This window comes from Octodon degus, unplaced genomic scaffold, assembly GCF_000260255.1.
Source record: "Octodon degus isolate 3935 unplaced genomic scaffold, OctDeg1.0 scaffold00017, whole genome shotgun sequence".
NCBI classification, from domain to species: Eukaryota; Metazoa; Chordata; class Mammalia; order Rodentia; family Octodontidae; genus Octodon; species Octodon degus.
This window is the reverse complement of record NW_004524593.1, coordinates 6269004-6289308: the sequence shown is the minus strand read 5'-3', so window position 1 is coordinate 6289308 and position 20305 is coordinate 6269004. Positions and strand designations below refer to the sequence as shown.

The 20305-nt window shown below is 38.5% G+C and overlaps 1 protein-coding gene across 1 annotated transcript in view; it reads left to right on the top strand.

The window, feature by feature from the left end:
* Positions 1-3113: 3113 nt before the first annotated feature.
* Positions 3114-20305, top strand: part of Fmo3 (flavin containing monooxygenase 3) — a 20960-nt gene continuing 3768 nt past the window's right edge. Inside the window, exons 1-7 of the mRNA XM_004626809.2 lie at positions 3114-3206; positions 4624-4761; positions 8840-9028; positions 12461-12623; positions 12946-13088; positions 13398-13597; positions 17678-18033. Coding sequence (XP_004626866.1) covers positions 4630-4761; positions 8840-9028; positions 12461-12623; positions 12946-13088; positions 13398-13597; positions 17678-18033 — 1183 coding nt within the window. The 5' untranslated portion in view covers positions 3114-3206; positions 4624-4629. The remainder of the gene's footprint in view (positions 3207-4623; positions 4762-8839; positions 9029-12460; positions 12624-12945; positions 13089-13397; positions 13598-17677; positions 18034-20305) is intronic.

Sequence of the window (20305 nt, the reverse complement as noted above, 5' to 3'; positions counted from 1 at the left end):
AAAAAAAAAAATGAAGGAGAAAAAAATCAAAAACAGACAACAAAAAACAAAAGCAAACTACAACATAACAATAATAACAAAAATATGAGATGGAGAGAGAAAAATAATCAAAAGATAAAAGTCTATTTCCAAGTTTATCTTTGCTGTTACTGGTAGAAAATGTGTGGACACAGAGTCTCTATCCATGTTGATTTATCCCAGCAAGACAGCAGTAGCTTTTTTGAAGGGTAGTGGATAACTGAACAGGCCTGTACCTTCTGGCCAAGACCAGACTCATTTGGCCTGCAGTCATCAGTACACCTTCTCCAGACCTGAGCCTCTTGGGAGCTGCCGATGGAGCTGGCAGCTGCTCTGAGTTCTGAGCTCAACCAGCCTCACTCCAAGATGGCTTACAGACAATAGCTCTCCCAAGTGGGTCTGCTGAACCCTTAGCACTCACTGCCAGACAGTGGAGTCCTTCATGTCCGCTGCTCGCCTCACCTACTGTGGCTCTCTGGGGAGGCCCCTAGGGCCATTGGAAGTCACTGTGTGTGTGCAGGCTTGAGTTGCTTCTCTTGTGCAGTGCATCCTATCTCAGGGAGCAGGTTCAGTGACCCACCTCCTTTGTCTTCATGGAGTTTCTCTCTTCATGCTCTCTGTGGGCTTTAATTCACATCTCAGATCCCATCTGAGTCAAGAGGACCCACTTCCGTCCTCCTTGTCTTCCCCATGTTGTCATCTTCCAGCATCTGGACAGCCACTTCAGAGAGGCTCTGTCTCTACCACTTAACACTGCCATTTTGGTCCTCTCCTCAGATGTTTTGTTATTGCAATACAAACCTACCACGATGGTGAAATAATACTAGTTTTATTTTGCTGTTCTTTAAAAACCTACTCAACTCTACTTGAAGAGTTGGTATTTATGTCTGTAAATAAATAGACAAATAAATGGGTGGAAGTGATAATTTAGTGATGCTGCAAAAGAACGAGTACAATCTCTTGCCAAGACCCAATTAATTGGAAAATAAGTCTCTGTCTCTCTGAGGCAAACATCAGTGTAGTAAATACCCTTACCCACTAGAGGGAGATCCGTGCAGAGGGTCAATTAGCCAGAGTATTTATTTCTAGAGAAATACCTTCAAAAAAACAAAACAAAACAAAACAAAACAACGCTCTTACTTTAAGCTTGTGAGATCGCGTCACAGAAAACCAGCAACAACCTGCACAAGAGTCCACTTGAATTGTGTCATTTTTCTAAAACGGAGGTAAACCAGAAGACAAGGTGCACTTACGTATTTTCACATGACTTGCAAGCTCAAAATGGTTTTTACAGGACAGGAGAAGGCGTCTGTGGTAGACAAGCTCAACTGTGTCAGTGTGATTAGACAGGGGTACGCGTATGGGATTAGTAAAGCAGACTCCTGGGTGTCTCTGGTGGGTAATGGAGATGTGGTCTCACGGTATGTGGTCCCTGGACCCATCCTCCCTGGCACTGCACCCCAGTTCTGCTTTCCAAGTGCAAGTTCTAAGCAGTTCTTCTTCACTGTGGTCTTCCACTGTCACCATGTAGGATCCAAGAAGTTTCCTTTTTAAAATTTGTTCATACAGTTTACAATCATCTTGGGGAGTGGCTACATGTATATATTAAAGCTGTTTCTTAAAAAAAAAAAAGCCTTAGCCCACCCTTCCCCCTCCTTCCATCCTCCTTCAGTTCCCCTAACCTATTTTCATTCTTGTTGATATTATTAATCTCAACTCATATTACGCCATGTTCAGAAACCTAATGACCTCAATTAATATAAACATTATATGCCAGGGAGGTTCTTAAACCCACCCTATCTGTAGAATTAACGTATAGGTTCACTGACTCCCATCATGGCAAAAGAATTTTCAGGAAACATCCATAAGAAGCATAAAGGGAGTATTAAGAAATTTAAAATTATACACTTTCAAATAGAAATAGAGTACAACCCTGATGAGAAAGGGACATTATGATCTGTATCTGGGTGTATTTATGGAGCCAAGAGTGTCTTTAAGATGGCTATCCTAGGGCTGGGGAGATAGCATGGCAGTCTAAGTGCCAGCTTGGCAAGTGCAAGGACCTGGGATCGATCCCTGGTACCTCCTGCCGGGCTGACCTTGGATCCCCAGGTGCATCCTGCTGGCCACCGAAACCAGGTATAGGGCACATGCCTATAATCCCAGTGCCGAAGAAGCTGACATGGAAGGATCACTACAAATCTAAGATGCATAGTGAGACCTTATACCCAATAATTAATTAAAAATTATTTTTTAAAAAGACAGCTATCCTAGGATGCATGTTCCTTTGTCCAACACATCTGGTAGGCTATGTCAAAATGTAAACCATTTACATGTGTTCCAAGTTGAGGTGTGTGTGTGTGTGTGTGTGTGTGCGCAATTTATAGGTGAAAAGAGATGGTCTATTCACAAGTGAAAAGGGCCACTTGGCTGGTGAAAGTGAATTTCCCAGGATTATCATGTCTTAGGAGAACAGTTTTTAAATGAAGCTTGACTAACTTTTTTGTCCTGAAGCTGCAGGTTTTCTTAAAAGTACAATTTTTAAATTCCAATTTTCCTTGTCTTCTTTCTGTGTATTTTTACTTCTTCTATCCTATCTCACTGCCATGAGGTTTATGCCTTAGAGACAGCCGAGCATTGGCTGAATCTCCTCAAAATACGAGCCGAATTAAACCTCTCCTCCTTTAATTTAAGAGTGTTGGGAATTGTATCCAGTGACAGGGAAGCTGACGATACACCATCTCCACTGTGGAGCTATCTCCAAGAACAGCCATTGTGTTTAAACATCATTTGGAGCACCACATACACACAAGAACTAAGAATAAAGAAACTCAGGTGAACGTTGACTTCACACATAATGAAATGTAGTAGACAATGAAAAAGTCACCAGGAGAAACTGTTGACCCCAGAGATGAGGATCCAGGACTGTGGTCATAGATTGGGTTGAGGGTGGCTAACAGAAATACAGGTCTGTGGAACCACAGAAACTGACCCTTCTTCCCACACATCCCTGGGGCATGGGGTCACTCTTTCGGGGATCAAAATATGAATACCTCTTTAAGAGGAGCTCCTCCCTTTTTGTAACACCTGCCCCTAAAATGTAGGCTTGCTGGAAAATTTTCTCTTCAGCATTGCACAGAAGACTCAGGCAGGAGTTAGATATACAGAAGACAGCCGACCAAGAAAAGGTATAAAAGGGGAAGGAATGATCCTATGAAGTGCTGAGGGGAGGAGGCTCAGATTGGTAAATATGGAAAGAGCATGCCCTAGGTATGTAGTACATGTGGTTGAAATGAGAAGGACATGTCACCCAGGCAAGGGTTCGTGCTGGGCTTTGTGCACCCATGTGCATTTGTCCAAAATGAAAAAGAAAAAACAGTGCGTGGAACAGGAAAAGGCTAGCAAATGTAATTTTCCTGAAAGAGACAGAGAGTAGGGCAACAGCTATTGGGAAGACGTTCTTTGGAGAAAATGACTTTTTTTTACTTGAAAAGAAAAAATAAATGTTATGAATAAAAAGGTGATTATATGGCATGTAGAAATATAAACATTGTATTCATGTCAGGTAAAATGAGGTACAGGGGTGTGTGCGTGTGTGTGTGTGTGTGTGTGTGTGTGTACGTATTCAGAGTTGGACTTCAATATCTGTAGGTTCCACGCACGATCATCCAACCACCCGCGGACTGAACATGTATTTAGGCTAGAATTTATGCAACATACACAGACGTATTTTCTTTGCCACTATTTCTTAATACATGATGACAACTCCTCATGTAGTATTTACATTGTAGCAGGTATTACAAGAAATCTTGAATTGATTTAAAGTAGGTGAATGTGTGCAAGTGAGATGCAGATTACAGGCCCACTTTATATAAAAGAATTGAGCATATGCAGATTATTTTGAAACCAACCCACTATAACTGGATGACTATGTATATGGAAAAGTATAGAGGTACTGTTTGTTTCTTAGCTCGTATATTACGGCCATGTGTACATGAATGGTCTATGTGATTTGGTTGTGAATCTCTTCTTTCTCTTGCACATTCTCTTTGGTAGAGAGAAAATGACCCAACAGCAAAGCATAAGAGACAAATATATATGCCAGATTCTCAATCTCTTCATATTGCAAATCTGACCAAGAACAAAATACCTAATTTTGTGAGGAAAATATTCTCTTCAGAAATGAGAAGCAAAGGCTGGCCAAATAGCTCAGGGGATTAAAGCACCTGTTTAGGCAGAAGCAGTGACCAGGGGTTCGATCCCCGGCCTGCGGTGCCGGCCCCACCTCTGGGCGCACAGAGATGGTGATTGAGACCGGGCATGGTGGCGTGTGCCTGTAATCTAGCTCTTGGGAAGCTGAAAACAGGGGAATCACTACGAGTCCGATCTATGTAGTGAGACCCTATAGATCCTGTAGACCCTTACTAAAAAATACAAAAAAAGAAATGAGAGGCAAGTATGTGGTTTTATTCCTCACAAGAGTCCCATATTTTAAAAATTATTTTCTGGAGTGCAATTGTAAGATTTCTTTTTTCACCAAAAAGTAATAGCAAAATAAACCTCAGCAGTGCCTTTACTGGGGGTGACCTCTGGGCCTCTACACAGGCAGTCATGGCGAAGAGAGTGGCCATCATCGGAGCTGGTGTCAGCGGTTTGGCCTCCATCAGGTGTTGCCTGGAAGAGGGGCTGGAGCCCACCTGTTTTGAGAGGAGCGATGACATCGGTGGTCTCTGGAAATTCACAGTGAGTAGGGTGTTCTGCAATAGATGGGAAAATGAAGTAGTGGATAATGTACTGCTTACGTGCAGACTTCCAAACATGCTGCCAAGACAGTCATGTTCCTTGCTGGGTTTGGAATGTATAACGCCATGAGCTGATTGAAAAATAACCTGCTTGCAAGTTAGAAATAAATTAGATACCAAGTTAGCTTTGAGAGTCTCTGTGTACAGCATTCATCTATGATAAATCATTAATAAGGGCCATTTGGGAAAAAAAATCAGTGATTTGATTTTGGTTAGATCTGTATAACATTGTTAAATCTCCCTTAAAAGTGAGGTTAGCTAAGGTCCTTTCATGATTCAAATCATGATTTTAAAGTTTCAGGTGGGTCTTGAGCACCTTTGTCAGGAATCAGTTGCAATAAATGCATGGACCAACTTCAGGAAATTCTTTTCCGTTTATTGGCATTTCTACAAATTGATTATTATAGCTTTCCTGTATATTTTGACATCAAGTGATATCATGAATCTAGCTTTTGTTTTGTTTTATTGTTTTCATTCAAGATCCCTATGGCTACTTGAGGTCTTTTATGTAGCCCTAGAAATTTTGGGAGCATTTGCTTCAGTTTTGTGAAGAATATGACTGGTATTTCCTGGGTATTGTGATAGACTTGTGCATCCTTATAGACAGCATGGCGTTATGATTTAGAATAAAATGTCCCCCCAGAGTCTCCTATGTTCCGATGTGGAGATAGGGAAAATGCTCAGATCACGTGAGCCCTGTACTAATCAGTGGATTAAACCATCCATGAGTTCATAGCTGATGGTGCTGTTAGCAGAGAGGGCCTGATAGGAAAAGGAGGCCATCAGAGGAGCATCCTGGAAGCGGGTGTAACACCGGCTCCTCTGTCCCTCTGTGCTCCACCAGGCCTCCTACTGTGCTGAATCTACCCTGGTGCCAGCCGACTGCAGACAGAGCACTCACACTGGGAGCCAAGAAAAACTTTTCTTTCTTTAAATCACAGATTGGTTGCAGTAATGAAAAAGTGACAAATATATACACTGCCTAAATTCACATTTCATATTATTTTTTGTTAGTACATGTTTGCAGTATGCAATGATTACATTCTTTGTGGAGAACTGGTACATGCATATAACACATCCTGATTCCTTTTCCCTCCTTTCCCTCCTGCTCTTGATCTTCCTATCTGAGAAAGATCTATCACCCTTCTTCCTGTTATCAACCTTCTATTTTTTTCTTTATTTATATTTTGGGTTTCTCATATAAGTGAAACCATGAAATATTTAAGCTTGTGTGCCTGCTTTATTTCGCTCACCATTATGGTCTTAAGGCATATGCATCCCGCTATGAACGGCTCAGGTTTACCTTCCTTTACTTGGATGGTGCCCACTAAGTAAAAATACCATATTTTCTTTATCCATTCATCTGTTGATGGGCAGATAAGCTGCTTCCACGGTTTTGCTAGTATGAATTGTGCCGCTTAAGCCTGGGTATTCATGTGTCACTGTAACGTGACGCCCCTAACTCTTTAAGGAAAATATCTAAAAGGGAAATAACAGAGTCAAATGGAACTTCTAGCTTTTTTGAGCAACCTCTATCGTGATTTCCCTCGTGCTTCTACTAGCTTACATTCTCACCAGCAGTGTATGTGGAGGATTCCTCTTTATCCTGCAGCCTTTCCATCATTGTTATTGTTTGATTTTTTTGATGATGACGATTCTTTCTGCATGGAAATCACTGTGTTTTAATTTGTGTTTCTCTCATGGCCAGCGATGTTGAGCATTTCATGCATTTATTGATTATTTGTATTTCTTCTGTGCCTTTCATTTCACTTGCCTAACATTAAGTCTTTTATTTTGGAGGTGACTAATTTTTGAGCTCCTTATATATTCTAAATATTAATCTTCTATCTGAAGCATAGCAGGCAAAAAATCAGGAAATGGGACTCTGTTGGTTGCTTTTTTTTTTTTTTCTTTTTTTTTTGCTGTACAGAAGTTTTAATTTGATGTGACTCCATTTATTGATTCTTGGTACCATTTCCTGTGCAAACAAGGTTCTGTTCAAAGAGTCCATGCCAACACCTATGACTTCAAGAGTTTCACCTATTTTATCTCCCAGGAGCTTAAGTGTTTCTGTTTTAAGAAAGACATTTCACCTAGACAAGTGGCCTAGTCATAAAGTATCTTTGTGGTTCAAGAAAGCTAAATTAAGATTTACCTGTGAAGCATGTCGTGTTTTCTGAACTGTAATGCCTTTTATTTACTCCAGCATCTTGCAGCATGGCAACACCAGCTCTAACAAATGTGTCAGAAGATGTGTTCTGCTGAGTTTGTTGGTCATTAACCTCTGTTTGTTTTGCTACACAGTATGACTGCCAACTTGGCTGGATTAGCACTGGGGAGGATTTAAAATTCCTGAGCAACTAAATCAAGTCCTTTGACCATGAGACCTGTGATTTTTTTTTAAAGCCACCCCCGTGCCATTTTATTCCCATGTACAGCTATAGCTGAGAACCACAGTAATGCCCTGATCTTCTCATTGATGATCATTCTTTCTTCAACGGTCTCTTTCTTTTTTATTGTCACTTAATGATTCTGCTAAGATTTCATTAGCAGGGTTCTGTGCCTTCTCAGTGTTAGCACAATTCAGATATTTTTACATTTCCAATTTATTGCCTATATAAATGCTCCAAAGGCATGCAATGCTTATAAATTCAATGTGCTTGGTTCAAAATAGCTACATTATTTTATACGTGGTAGAAATTTCAGGATTAATTTTGAAAGATCCCACTTAAAGATGTCCATGTTTGCAAATCATATAGATATTTGGAGAATGACTTGGTTACTTTTCCCTCATTGCTGGGACAATTACAAAACACTCAAGATGAAGGAAGGAAAGGTTTATTTAGCTTACAGTTATAGGTTCCAGTCCATACTCAGCAGGCTCCAAGGCAGAGTGGCACATGGCAGAGGGCAGCAGTTCATTGTAGTAAAAAGAAGCAAAAAACATCAAGAGCAGAAGGGAGGAGTAACAGCAAGAATGGCAACAGAGAGCGAGTCAATTGCCCTTACTTTGCATTCAGACTGATCACCCCAGGCTGGGCGTAGCACTCACACCCACAATCCCAGCAGTACTTAGACCCATAATCCAAGCGCTGGATCATGAATTAATCACAGACTGTAGAAGTCCACCCCAGAACTGCATGAGGCTTTGGGAGACAACTAGACACAAATCATAACACAGACATACCTGTCATTGTTTTCTTTTTTTTTTTTCTTTTCAAAGTTTTATTGATAAACATATAGCAATGAGACAGTTTCAAATCAAATCGAAAGTACAGTTTCAACAAATAATACACTGCATATATTCTTCTTAGTGGTTAATTGCTGTACAAGATGCAGACTTGTGATCCTACTTACAAACACCATTAGAAAAAATCATTCTATTCATTAAGAGAATGCAACTATATATCTATCCCAACCACTTTGCATACACAGATACAAAATGGACATTCATAGTTATACCCCAAATTTTTTTTAAGTTCCGTTGTTGAATATTATAGGTGTGTAAACTCAGCAAAATATTCTAAAAGAGTACAGAAGCCCATAATAGCATTGGGTCTTCTGTTTAATTGGCAATGTCAGAAATTATTGACGTGAGTCCCCCACAGCTCAACATAACAACATGGCTTTACTTCCTATAAATTGATTACTAGATGTTCATATCCATGAGCTGAAACAATGAAATCATAGAACGTTAAAATTTAGAAAACACATGTCATCATATTTAATGCTTCAAGAGGATGAAGTTTTGGTTATATATTTCTCAAAAGATAAATTGTTTTCCTTAGAAAAGAAGGTATGTTAATAAATACATATTCTTCTCTATTACCAATTCTCTTGATAAGTTTCTTTGATTATCATTAGTTATTTAAGTGAATGTATATATGTGTCTTCTTCTTATTGAATTTACTTGTGTGTAAAGGACGACTCAAATCAGTGTAATTATTTAGACCTGGCTCTGAACTTGATTGACATAGTCGTTTATCTGCTGTCTTCCATCTGAACCCCTTCATTCACAGAACCACGCAGAGGAGGGCAGGGCTAGTATTTACAAATCAGTCTTTACCAACTCTTCCAAAGAGATGATGTGTTTTCCTGATGTCCCATTTCCTGATGACTTCCCCAACTTTATATGCCACAGCAAGCTTCAAGACTACATTGTCGCATTTGCCAGACAGAAGGAGCTTCTGAAATACATACAATTTGAGGTAAGATGTTATCATTAAGCTAGCATTAGACACAGGATGACATCCATAGGTGTTGCTCTATGCTCCCTTTTGTCTCATTTCAGTGTCCCTTTCTTAATTGCTATAATTCTTTTAACAATCTGGCTTCTTTAATCCCAGATTTAGCAAATATAACTTCTCAAGAATACATGCCAAAAAAAAAAAAAAAGAATACATGACCAAGCCACAAAACCTGACCACACAGTTTTTAGACCAAAATGACACAGAAGTAGAAATCAGTAACAAAGAAATAGCTGCATCAAACATCTATGAATTTGGAAATTAAACATTTTTCTAAATAGCATATAGAGCAAAGAAGAAATTTAATTAAAAACTTAAAATAGAACTAAACATTAATATAGATTCTATATACCAGTACTTTTTTTTTAATTTTCTTTTTTTTAATTTATTTTTTCTACAGTTTTATTGATAAACATATAGCAATGAGACAGTTTCAAATCAAATCGGAAGTACAGTTTCAACAAATAATACACTACATATATTCTTCTTAGTGGTTAATTGCTGTACAAGATGCGGACTTGTGATCCTATTTACAAACACCATTAGAACAAATCATTCCAGTCATTAAGACAATGCAACTATATATCTACCCCAACCACTTTGAATACACAGATACAGAATGGACATTCAACGGTGTACCCCATTTTTCCTAAGTTCCGTTACTGAATATTATAGCTGTGTAAACTCAGCAAAATATTCTAAAAGAGTCCAGTAGCCCATAATAGCATTGGGTCTTCTGTTTAACTGGCAATGTCAGAAATTATTGACCTGAGTCCCCCACAGCTTAACTTAACAGCATGGCTTTATTTCTTATATTTCGTCTTCATACTTTTCTACTGGATGGCCCGGTTCCGCAAAAAAAAAATAAATAAATAAAAATAAATAAATAAATAAATACCAGTACTTTTGGGAAGCAAAAAAACCTGTTTTTCAACTGTATTGAAGTCATAAATTTAAATACTTGTGATTGAAAATGAGAAGTTTTTAAAAGAAATAAGATAAAGTTCAGAAATTTGCTAGAACTAGAATTAACCTAAAAAACAGAAATCGGGGAGCATAATAAATGAAATTAACTAAAATAGAAAACAAATTAAATGTTCACTCTTTGAAAAGTTTAGGAAAATAAAAACTGACAGTTAAAAATACAGGTAAAGGTACAAATAAACACTGGGAAAGAAAAAGTGGAATAGATAGATGATTGACAGATATATAGATAAAAAATTTTATATAATTTAATTGGTTAAATTTTTTAAAAAATTGCAAAAATTAAAGAAGAAATAAAAAATCTGAACAAATAATTATACTTATTTTAACTTAGAAATTAAACTTGTTACTATAAGGAAAATGAAAAGTTCTATTGGTGATTACTTCAAAATTTTGAATGAACAGATTACTTCAGTATTTTGTAAATTCTTTCAGATGCTAAGCAATGAAATAATACTTACAGCCTAATTTGATAACATTATAACCTTACTATCAAATTCAGAAAGGATAATATGAAATAGTAAAATTATAGGTCCACCTCCTTCACTAAAATAAACCCAAAAGCCTTTTAAAACTGCGACCATTGTACTGTTCAAAATAATCACCAGTCTACACCAGCCTTTATCGAATTGAATTTGGCCCAAAGATGGAAGAGTATTTTGATGTATTATAAATGTAAGAATGTAATTCACAAACAAATCTTCAAAAGAAGAAAGCAATATGCTTATTAACACATTCGTTAAATGTAACACTCTTATATTGGAAAAGGGAAAAAATTGTCTCCAAACTGAGACCAGAATGTAGTTTCTTGACTAAGAAAAATGCATTGTCTTAAATCTGCACTATTGCAGTGTGGTGGCCACCAGCCACCACAGCACATTTAGATGTGTAAAGTATAGAGGAGTTCAATATCTTCCTGTAAGAAAAAGTAAGATGTTTCATTAATAACCTTACTTTGATTACGTGGAAACTACTATAATAGATGGGGTGGGTTCAATTATAATGTTTTGTGTTTTTTTACTTTTAAATAAAACTACTAGGAAAATTTTATTATGTTGCTTATATTATATTGCTACTAAATAGTGTGGTACTAAACTGTAGAAAGTTAGAAGCATTTTTGTATGAAATCCAGTAAAGGTAAGAATTCCTAATTATTGGGGCCGGGGAGATGGCTCAGCGGAATAAATGCTTCCCTGGCAAGCGCAAGGGCCTGAGTTCAATACCCGGTTCCGCGAAAAAAAAAAAAAAAAGAAAAAGAAAAAAAAGAATTCCTAATTATTAATACTCCTTCCAGTAGACTTAAATTTAAGGAATAACACAGTGAGCAGAGGAAAGAGAATGATAACTTCAAAGAGGAACATCGTTATTGCAGATGATATGGCTATATACAATAAACCCAAAAGAGTCTACATTATTAGAATTAAGTAAGGAACTAGCCTGTAAAGTCATTCTATATAAATTGATTATATTTCCAAAGATAGCAACAAATGGAAAGTATATTTCTAGAATGTGTGAACTATAATGACATAAGCTAACAATGCCAGAGTTATTCTAAACAAACTATGTGCAAGGTCATAAGCTCCTGGTTTTTTTTTTTTATCCTTTTTCATTAGTAAAGACATCTTACATATATGTATGTTCATCCTCTAATATGTATAAAATGCAACATAATAAGGTATTAAAGAAGAATTACTATCAAGATTCTTCTTTCAATATAATCAGAAGAATCACAAGATACCAACAACTAGCTGCAGAGCTGTGAATAAATATTTAATGGTAATCTTAATAAGGGTAGCATCACATCACCTGGGAAGGGCTAGACATTTAAAATTTTGTGACTTATACTCAACTTACAAAACTATAAGATCTGGAAACATGGCCCAAAGGTGAGGACTTCAACAAACTTCCTAGGTGAAACATATACAATAGAGTTGGAGATAAAATTTATATCCTGAATATAGAAGTGTCTTATTTTAATACAGTAATAATACTGAAAAAGGAAATAGCTAGAGGGATAAAGGAGGAGGTCGCAACCACTACAAAAATTATTAGCCAGAAGATTACTTGCATTTGTTTTGCATTTTTTGTAAACCATGGTTGAATTCACTGTCATGTCATATTTCAAAGGAGTGTCACTCTTGTACTCAGAAAATAGTGGTCATGCATAAGAAAGCATGCAAGAATAAAGTGTGTGTGTGTGTGTGTGTGTGTGTGTGTACTTGAATGGGTGTGTATATGCAATACTTTGATTTATTCCAGGACAATTTTCAATTTGTAACTTACTTCTACCTGACTACCGAATTTAGCATTATCCTAAGCTGCTATTTGTTAAGGATTTTTGTCATACTGCTGTTCCCAGATCTACCTATTTGTGTAGACAAGAAAGCTTTTTCTGTATACTTCTCACAGACACTCGTAACCAGCGTAACTAAACGTCCTGATTTCTCGGTTACTGGCCAATGGGAGGTTATCACAGAAAAAGGTGGTAAAAAAGAGTCGGCTGTCTTTGACGCTGTTATGGTTTGTTCTGGACATCATGTGTACCCCAACATACCAAAAGAGTCCTTCCCAGGTAAGCCTGCCATGTATATATCTGACAAGAATGAATACATTTGTGGCTAGTCACTTCCACTCCAGTACCCTGGCAACCACACTTCCGGCACGAGAGTGTTGTAATTCAACTATATTCAAACCAGGATTGTGTCTTTTGGAAGAAAAGGAGGAACACACAAGTCAAATTAAAATATATGTTGGATATAGCTAATATATTTGAAGTGCTAGAAGTCCATATTTTGGAGTCTGTGCTTGCATACTAGTTGATCTCCATTAAAGCAGTTTGCTTCCTTTCTTAATGTAAGTCAAATTAATTACTGTGTCTCTCACTTTTCACTCAGGACTAAGTGATTTTAAAGGCAAATGCTTCCACAGCAGGGACTATAAGGAGCCAGGAATATGGAAGGGGAAGCGTGTCCTGGTGATTGGTTTGGGAAACTCAGGCTGTGACATTGCTGCAGAACTCAGCCACACAGCAGAGCAGGTACTGCGTCCCATGTGCATAGGGGACCATCTTACTGGAGCAGAAAGGCTTGTGATTGCATGATATGGGGTGGCTGAGAGGGCAGGGCACTTGATAGGAAAACTAAGTAGCAGAAAGTGTGTAAGAACTTGAGTGAGGCCTGTTTCTTCAGCCAAAGTGGCCCCAAAAGGCTGACAGCTAAGGAGCTACACTCCTAATGGCAACAATTCCAAGAGCTAGAGTATTAAATTGCTCAAAGGGGGCATTTGGGAAGCGTATTAGTGTCCACTGCAAGTCTCACCACTTTCATGATTGGTTTGATATTTGAAGGTCATGATCAGCTCCAGAAGTGGATCTTGGGTGATGAGCCGGGTCTGGGATAATGGCTATCCTTGGGATATGGTGTTCGTCACTCGATTTCAAAACTTCTTAAAGAACAACTTACCAGCAGCAGTCTCTGACTGGTGGTATGTGAAGCAGATGAATGCAAGGTTCAAGCACGAGAACTATGGACTGATGCCTTTAAATGGGTAATGTAGAGTCAAATACAATGGACCACCTGACTTTCACTTCAGGGTCAACGACTCTTAGTGTGTGTTGCAACTTCCAGGCAAATCAAAATGTTGGTACAGTAATCAGATCTCATATGTCAGAAGATTAAAGAACTGCAAATATTAGGAGGGATTTCCACACAACCTCCTTATCAGAATTGCTTAGCCAGAAAGTTAATAATAATATGTAGTCCATGAGTTTCTACAATAATAATAATAATAATAGTAACCATGTGTCAATCATTAGTACACGTCAGAATTTTATCAAGCCGACAAAGTCTCTGATGTGTATTAGTTCATTTTATTCTCATACTTATTAAGAGGGCTCTATTGGCATCCCTGTTTTATAGTTGAGAAAGCAGACGTTCAATGTAGTCAATGACTTTACCAAAGTCTTACAGCCATTAAGTACAGACAGCATCCAAAACCAGCCCGGAGTGCAGCCTTCCATAGCCTCACGGGTAGAGTGGAAGAGTGTAGACTGGACAAAGCCAACCCAGACCTACTGGTTCTTGAGCCCTTTGTTCTTAGCTGCTTGCTTTGATGCCTAACATCTAATGTCAAACTCAGTTTCAACAAAGTGAGAGAACTTTCCCTGAACGACATTCTCATTCCGTGCCCTTAGTGGAATCCTCTGAACTTCAACCATGAGTCTTACATCTTTGGCTTTCTCCTGTAACTTCTCAGGCTTAACACACGGTATGAACTGACCCTGACATGAGGTGAAAAACCCAACTGTTTCCATCAAGGTGGATTCATTAATTCAGGGAATATAAGTTAAGCACTTAGTATGTACCTTGTTAAGTATTAAGTCTTGTGGATACAGCAATAAATAAGGAGCTAGTATAAATCCTACCCTCATGGAACCTACCTTCTTTTTTTTTTTTTTTTTGTCTTTTTAATTTTATTTTTATTTTTTCCATAAATTTATTGAGAAATAAATAGCAATGAGACAGTTTCAAATCAAATTGATAGAAACCTCCTTTCTAAGCATAGTACCAGGAAACAAAAAGTAAAAGTAGCAGGAGGGCATATGGTAATTTGCACTATGGAGAGAAAACAAAGGAGGGAAGGGTTACTGCAAGTGCCAGCAGGGTAATTTTCAAGAGTCTTCAGAGTGAGTCTCAGGAAGAAGACTCCTAAACAGAGCCCTAGAGGAGAAGAGAAAATGAGCCATGAGGATATCCAGGGAGGGTGGCCACTGGACACAGCCAGGACATCACTTTTTTAAGGGCATGGCTAGCAGGATCAACAGCAGGGATGAGCTTCTCCTTTTGCAGAATAAAGAGAAAGATGGGAGCACCAGAAGAGCAACCAGAGATATGACAATAACCAGGTGAGGCATAAGGAGTCTGGTTTTTCCTCCGAAACTGACAAGAAGCCACCAGCATCTGATCCCATTAGTGCCAAGATCTAAATTAACACTGAACACTGTAACTCCCATGATCGTCATCCAGTGTAGGAAAGTGGGCCACAGGCAGAAGGAAAGGACCAATTAAGGAGCTATTGTTGGGCTAAGGAAATAGTTTAGCAGTCTAAGTGCCTGCCCAGCAAGCCCAAGGACCTGAGTTCAACCCCCGGAACTGCATGCCATGTTGGCCCTGTATCAGTCCCAAAAGTGGGCCTGGTGGTGCACACCTGTAATCCCAGCACTGGGGAAGCTGAGAGAGGAAGATCACTATAAGTCTGAGCTGTGTAGCAAGGCCCCCTATCTAATTAATTAATAAAAAGAAGCTATTGTTTAAAAAAAAAAAAGAAAAACACCTCTCAGGTGACAGATAGTGGCTTAGACTAGGACTGTCAGCAGTGAATGGTCAAAAGTGGGCAGATTGTGAGCACGGCCTAAACAGAACTTTTGTAAACCTGGATACAGGATGTGAGAGTGAAAAGGGGATCGAAGATATCTTCAAATGTTTTAATTTGAGTAGGAATGGAGTTGACATTTGCTGAGATAGAGGGACTGTGGGAAGAGGAGGGGTTTAGTTTTATACATATCAAAATCAGAATGCCTGTTAGATATTCAGGTAGAAAGAATACTGAGTGGCAGTGAGACCTACAAAATAGGAAAAATGGTTAAATTTGATGGAGAAGGCAAAAGGTTGAGGGCTGAGCCCTCAGGCACACCATGGTTTAGATAAGGTGGAGATACAATCAGCAGTGGAGGCTGAGAAAAAAAAACCCAGATAGGTAGAAAAAAGGCTCAGAAGGTGGCAACCTGCAGGCCAGATGAAGACAGATCTCCGAAGGGCAGGGAACCTTCAGCAGCAGGAAGTGCTCCTCCTCATCAGCCGACTAAAATGATAAGCGAGAGTGGACCACTTAGTTTGGCACCATGATTCAGATGGCACCGAGAAGGGCAATTGCAAGGTGGTGATGGGAGAGGAGAGACCAGTGGCGGCAGGTTTAAAATAAGGGGCAGGCGGGGAATGCGGTCAGTTACATCATTTCTCCAGCCAGGATTCCAACCAGTCTCACTGTCTGGCTGTTTCCTCCCCCTGGACCCTGCCTGTGACTTCCTTGCATGGCTCCAACAGCCACAGGCATTAAAACACACACACACACACACACACACACACACACACACACACACACACACAGTAAATCCTTCATTCACACCCATTCCTAAGTCCACACTGACATAGATACATACGGGGTAAAAAAGTCAGAAACTCTCTTTCCAGATTTCCAATGGTCAAAGCTACCAGCTGGCCTCCTCCTCCTGCTGGCCTTATCTAAGTTTCACTGTGTCCCTTCCATCACCTCAGTTGTGCTGCTGTCTGCCTGGCGCTCCAGATCGGTCCTCAGTGAGGGGCCATCTGCTACAGCTTTCCCCTTTCAGTCTTTTCATCTTACTTGATTTTCTTTATGTTGCAGTGACCATTTTGGAGTATACAAGAATAAGAATAGCAGCAAATATTTTAACACCATGTATGTACTAGGGACTGTAGCATTTTTCATATTATCTAAGTCTCCCAATGTTCTGACATATATACATATATATATACATATACATATACATATACATATATATGTATATATGTATATATTTCCTATTCCCAATAAAAAAAATAAGGCACAGTTGATTTAAGAAACCCCAATCTTCCATCAAGTATTGACCTGTTAAACTTTAAATCCCTACAGAATGTAATGGAATACCCATCTCTGACAAAACTAGACAAAAAAAGGGAATACAAAGGAAGGACCATTTTGTATCTGTATATACAAACTAGTTAGGGTAGATATACAGCTACTTTCTCTTAATTCAATGAGAAGAAAGATTTGTATTTGGACAGGATATCCTATCTGCATCTTGTACTACGACTAACTACTACGAAGACAACAATATGCAATGTATTAATTACTGTCACTGTCTTACTAACCTGTTTTGAAACTGTCTCATTGCTATTTGTTTCTCAATAAAATTAATAAAAAATAAAAAATAAATAAAAAAGAAACCCCAATCTTATCAAGCTTCACAAGTCATAAGTAGCAAACAAAAAATTCAAGCATTAGGTACTCTTCCATTAGTTTTTTTTTTTTTTTTTTTTCTTTTTGTACTTTTCAGTACAGGATCTACCAAGTCTACAGGGTCTCACTAAGTAGATTGGACTCTTAGTGACCCACCTGTGATCAGCCTCCCAAAAGCTGGGCTTACAGGCGCATGCCACCACGCCCAGTCTCAATCCCCGTCTCAGCATGCCCTGGGGGTAGGGCCAGCACTGCGCACTAAGGATCGATCCCTGCCACTGCAACTGCCTAAGCAGGCGCTTCAATCCACTTAGCTACTTGGCTGGCCCTCTGTTAGGATTTTTCCTGATAAAGGCTTCATTAGAGGAACGGGACAGGTATTTATTTTGAGATTTATGGAGAGTTCTCTCTATAAAAGAAGAAAGAAAAGAGAAAGACTATAGCAAGTATACCAAAGGCCCACATTGATAACATTCCCTGCTCAGGAAAAAAAATCTTGGGCAATTGTTTCCTTCCTTATCAATTCATACAGGAACTAATAAGACAAAGGGGAAATTTACCGTCTAATGACTGCGTCTATTGCACACACAGAACCCTGAGGAAAGAGCCTGTCTTCAATGATGAGCTCCCAGCTCGCATCCTGTGTGGCACTGTGACCATCAAGCCTAACGTGAAGAAGTTCACAGAGACAGCCGCCGTTTTTGAGGATGGGACCACATTTGAGGCCATTGACTGTGTCATCTTTGCAACAGGATACGGCTATGCCTACCCCTTTCTTGATGAATCTATCGTCAAAAGCAGAAACAATGAGGTCACCTTGTTTAAAGGCATCTTCCCTCCTCAACTAGAGAAGCCAACCTTTGCTGTGATTGGCCTTATTCAGTCTCTTGGGGCTGCCATACCCACAACTGACCTTCAGGCCCGCTGGGCAGCACAAGTAATAAGAGGTAGGTAAACAAGGAAGTTCGCTGATGGGTGCTACTGTGAGAATGCCTCTGAGTCTTTGTGAGAACAATAGTGGTGTAAGGGTCCCTTCCAGTTTTCATAATCTACAATTCTATATTCTTGAGTGCTACCTTTTTTATACAGAATTTTATTTTATTTTATTTATTTTTTTCCATAATTTCTTTGAGAAACAAATAGCAATGAGACAGTTTCAAATCAAATTGGTAGGACAGTTTCAATAATTAACACATTGCATACTCTCTTCCTAGTGGTTATTTGCTGTACAAGATGCAGACATGACATCCTATTTATAAACACTATTAGAATAAATCCCTCTATCCATTAAGATAATGTAACTATATATCTATCCTAACCATTTTGAATACACAGATACAAAATGGACATTCATCTGTATCCCCTTTTTTTAGTTCCGTCATTTGAATATTATAGGTGTGTTAACTCAGCAAAGTATTCTAAAAGAGTCCAGTAGTCCATAATAGTATTGGTTCTTCCACTTCACTGGCAATGCCAGAAATTGTTGACCTGAGTCCCCTATAGCTCAACATAACAGCATGGCTTTACTTCTTATATTTCGTTTTTATACTTTTCTGCTGGATGGTTAAGACCAAGGTAAAGCAGGACCTATGCAACAAGAGTTGTAGCTTTTCGGTCTGATAAGGTCAGTGAAATCCCCTCAAGATTTATCCTGAGACCCTGTACCTCAGATTGTTTGTCAGTGTCAGCCATGTGGATGAGTCACAGCCATTGCTTGGCCAATGTGCTCTCTGTGAAAGCCTGAGAGAACGTTTTCTCTCCATGTGACTCTCCTTAGGCACACTCTACATCATCGATCACTTTCCTCTTTGGACACATAATGTCCTTGATCAGAAAATTGGTACACTACCGAGTTTCATGACATTACAGTACAAGTTCTCATATGTCCTGAGCCTTAATTGACCTTGAAAGGCTAGGGTCAAAATGTTGGCTTTCCTTGCAGCCCTCCTTTTTCTCTAATTTTGGTCTGCAAACTTAGGTTATTAATCCTCCAGAAGAGAAGCTTATTGTTATTACCATACAACCTAGGATGTTAAGCTTAATCTCACTATCTGTCTGAATATCAAACATTTTAGGCATAATATGGAAAAGGTATTTTTCATCAAGTATTGATATGTTGAACTTTAAGTCCCTACACAATATGATGAAAAAACATTTTAAAAATTTAAATATTTTTTTAAATAGGCATAAAGAATTATAAAATTCTTATGTTTACACATAAGTCCAAAAATCTCACCATATACAACCTTGTAGCAGGACAGTCCCGCAATGTTCCTTTTCCTGTCTCCTGCCTTCATCCACCACCCCCTTCTTTTTGAACAATCATCTGCCTGAGAGACCGCATGGCAGCAACTGGCATGTCATGACAAGCAGCCCGTATTCAGAAGACCAGAATGACAGGCACTCCAAGCATGAACCTACCATTACAAATTGCCATCTTCAGTGCAGTTGCTTAGTTCACAGGTGTTAGTATACATAGGTAGTCAGGGTGAGAATCATTCCAGTTAACTGCTAGATTCAAAAATCTTCTGAAGATTCTCAGGATCATTGCCTTACCCATCTTCTACATATAACTGTATGGCTTGCCACTGTCATGTTTCCTAGCTCATCTCCTTTCCCTCTCTTAATTATTTAGTCCTCAAGTTCTTGCTTTCCTTTTAGTTGTATTATACCTTTCTATTTGTATTTCTTCTTTTGAGTTCTTATACTAGGGAAACTATATGATATTTTACACATGTGTGTCTGGTTTATTTCACTTATGAGTATATCTTAAAGTGGCACTTTAATATAAAGTGCCACTTAAATATAAAGTCTTCGAGTTTATCATTCTTTATAGCTGAGTAATTGAGTGTTACCTTTTATAAGCAATTTAAAATGCATCATTTTATGCAAGAGTAAGATATTGAGTGATTTTTCCACTGTATTTCTAAGAAGTTTATAATTACCCAAGACCATTCACTAAACTTTAGAATTTTTGGTTTTCCAGAGTTCTTGGAATTAAGTGTATGACAACTTTATACAATTGCAATATTAAAATTCAGTATAATTACATTGCTTGAAAGGTTAATGAAAGATGTTTCCAAACCAATATCTAATCAATGTCTGATATCTATAGTCATGGATAATATGATTTCTGAGATAGTAGTGGCTTTTCTGCTGCTATCTTCTTCTCTGTCATGGTTAGTTAAGAACAAGCAATAGATGATTAGAGGTGGGAAA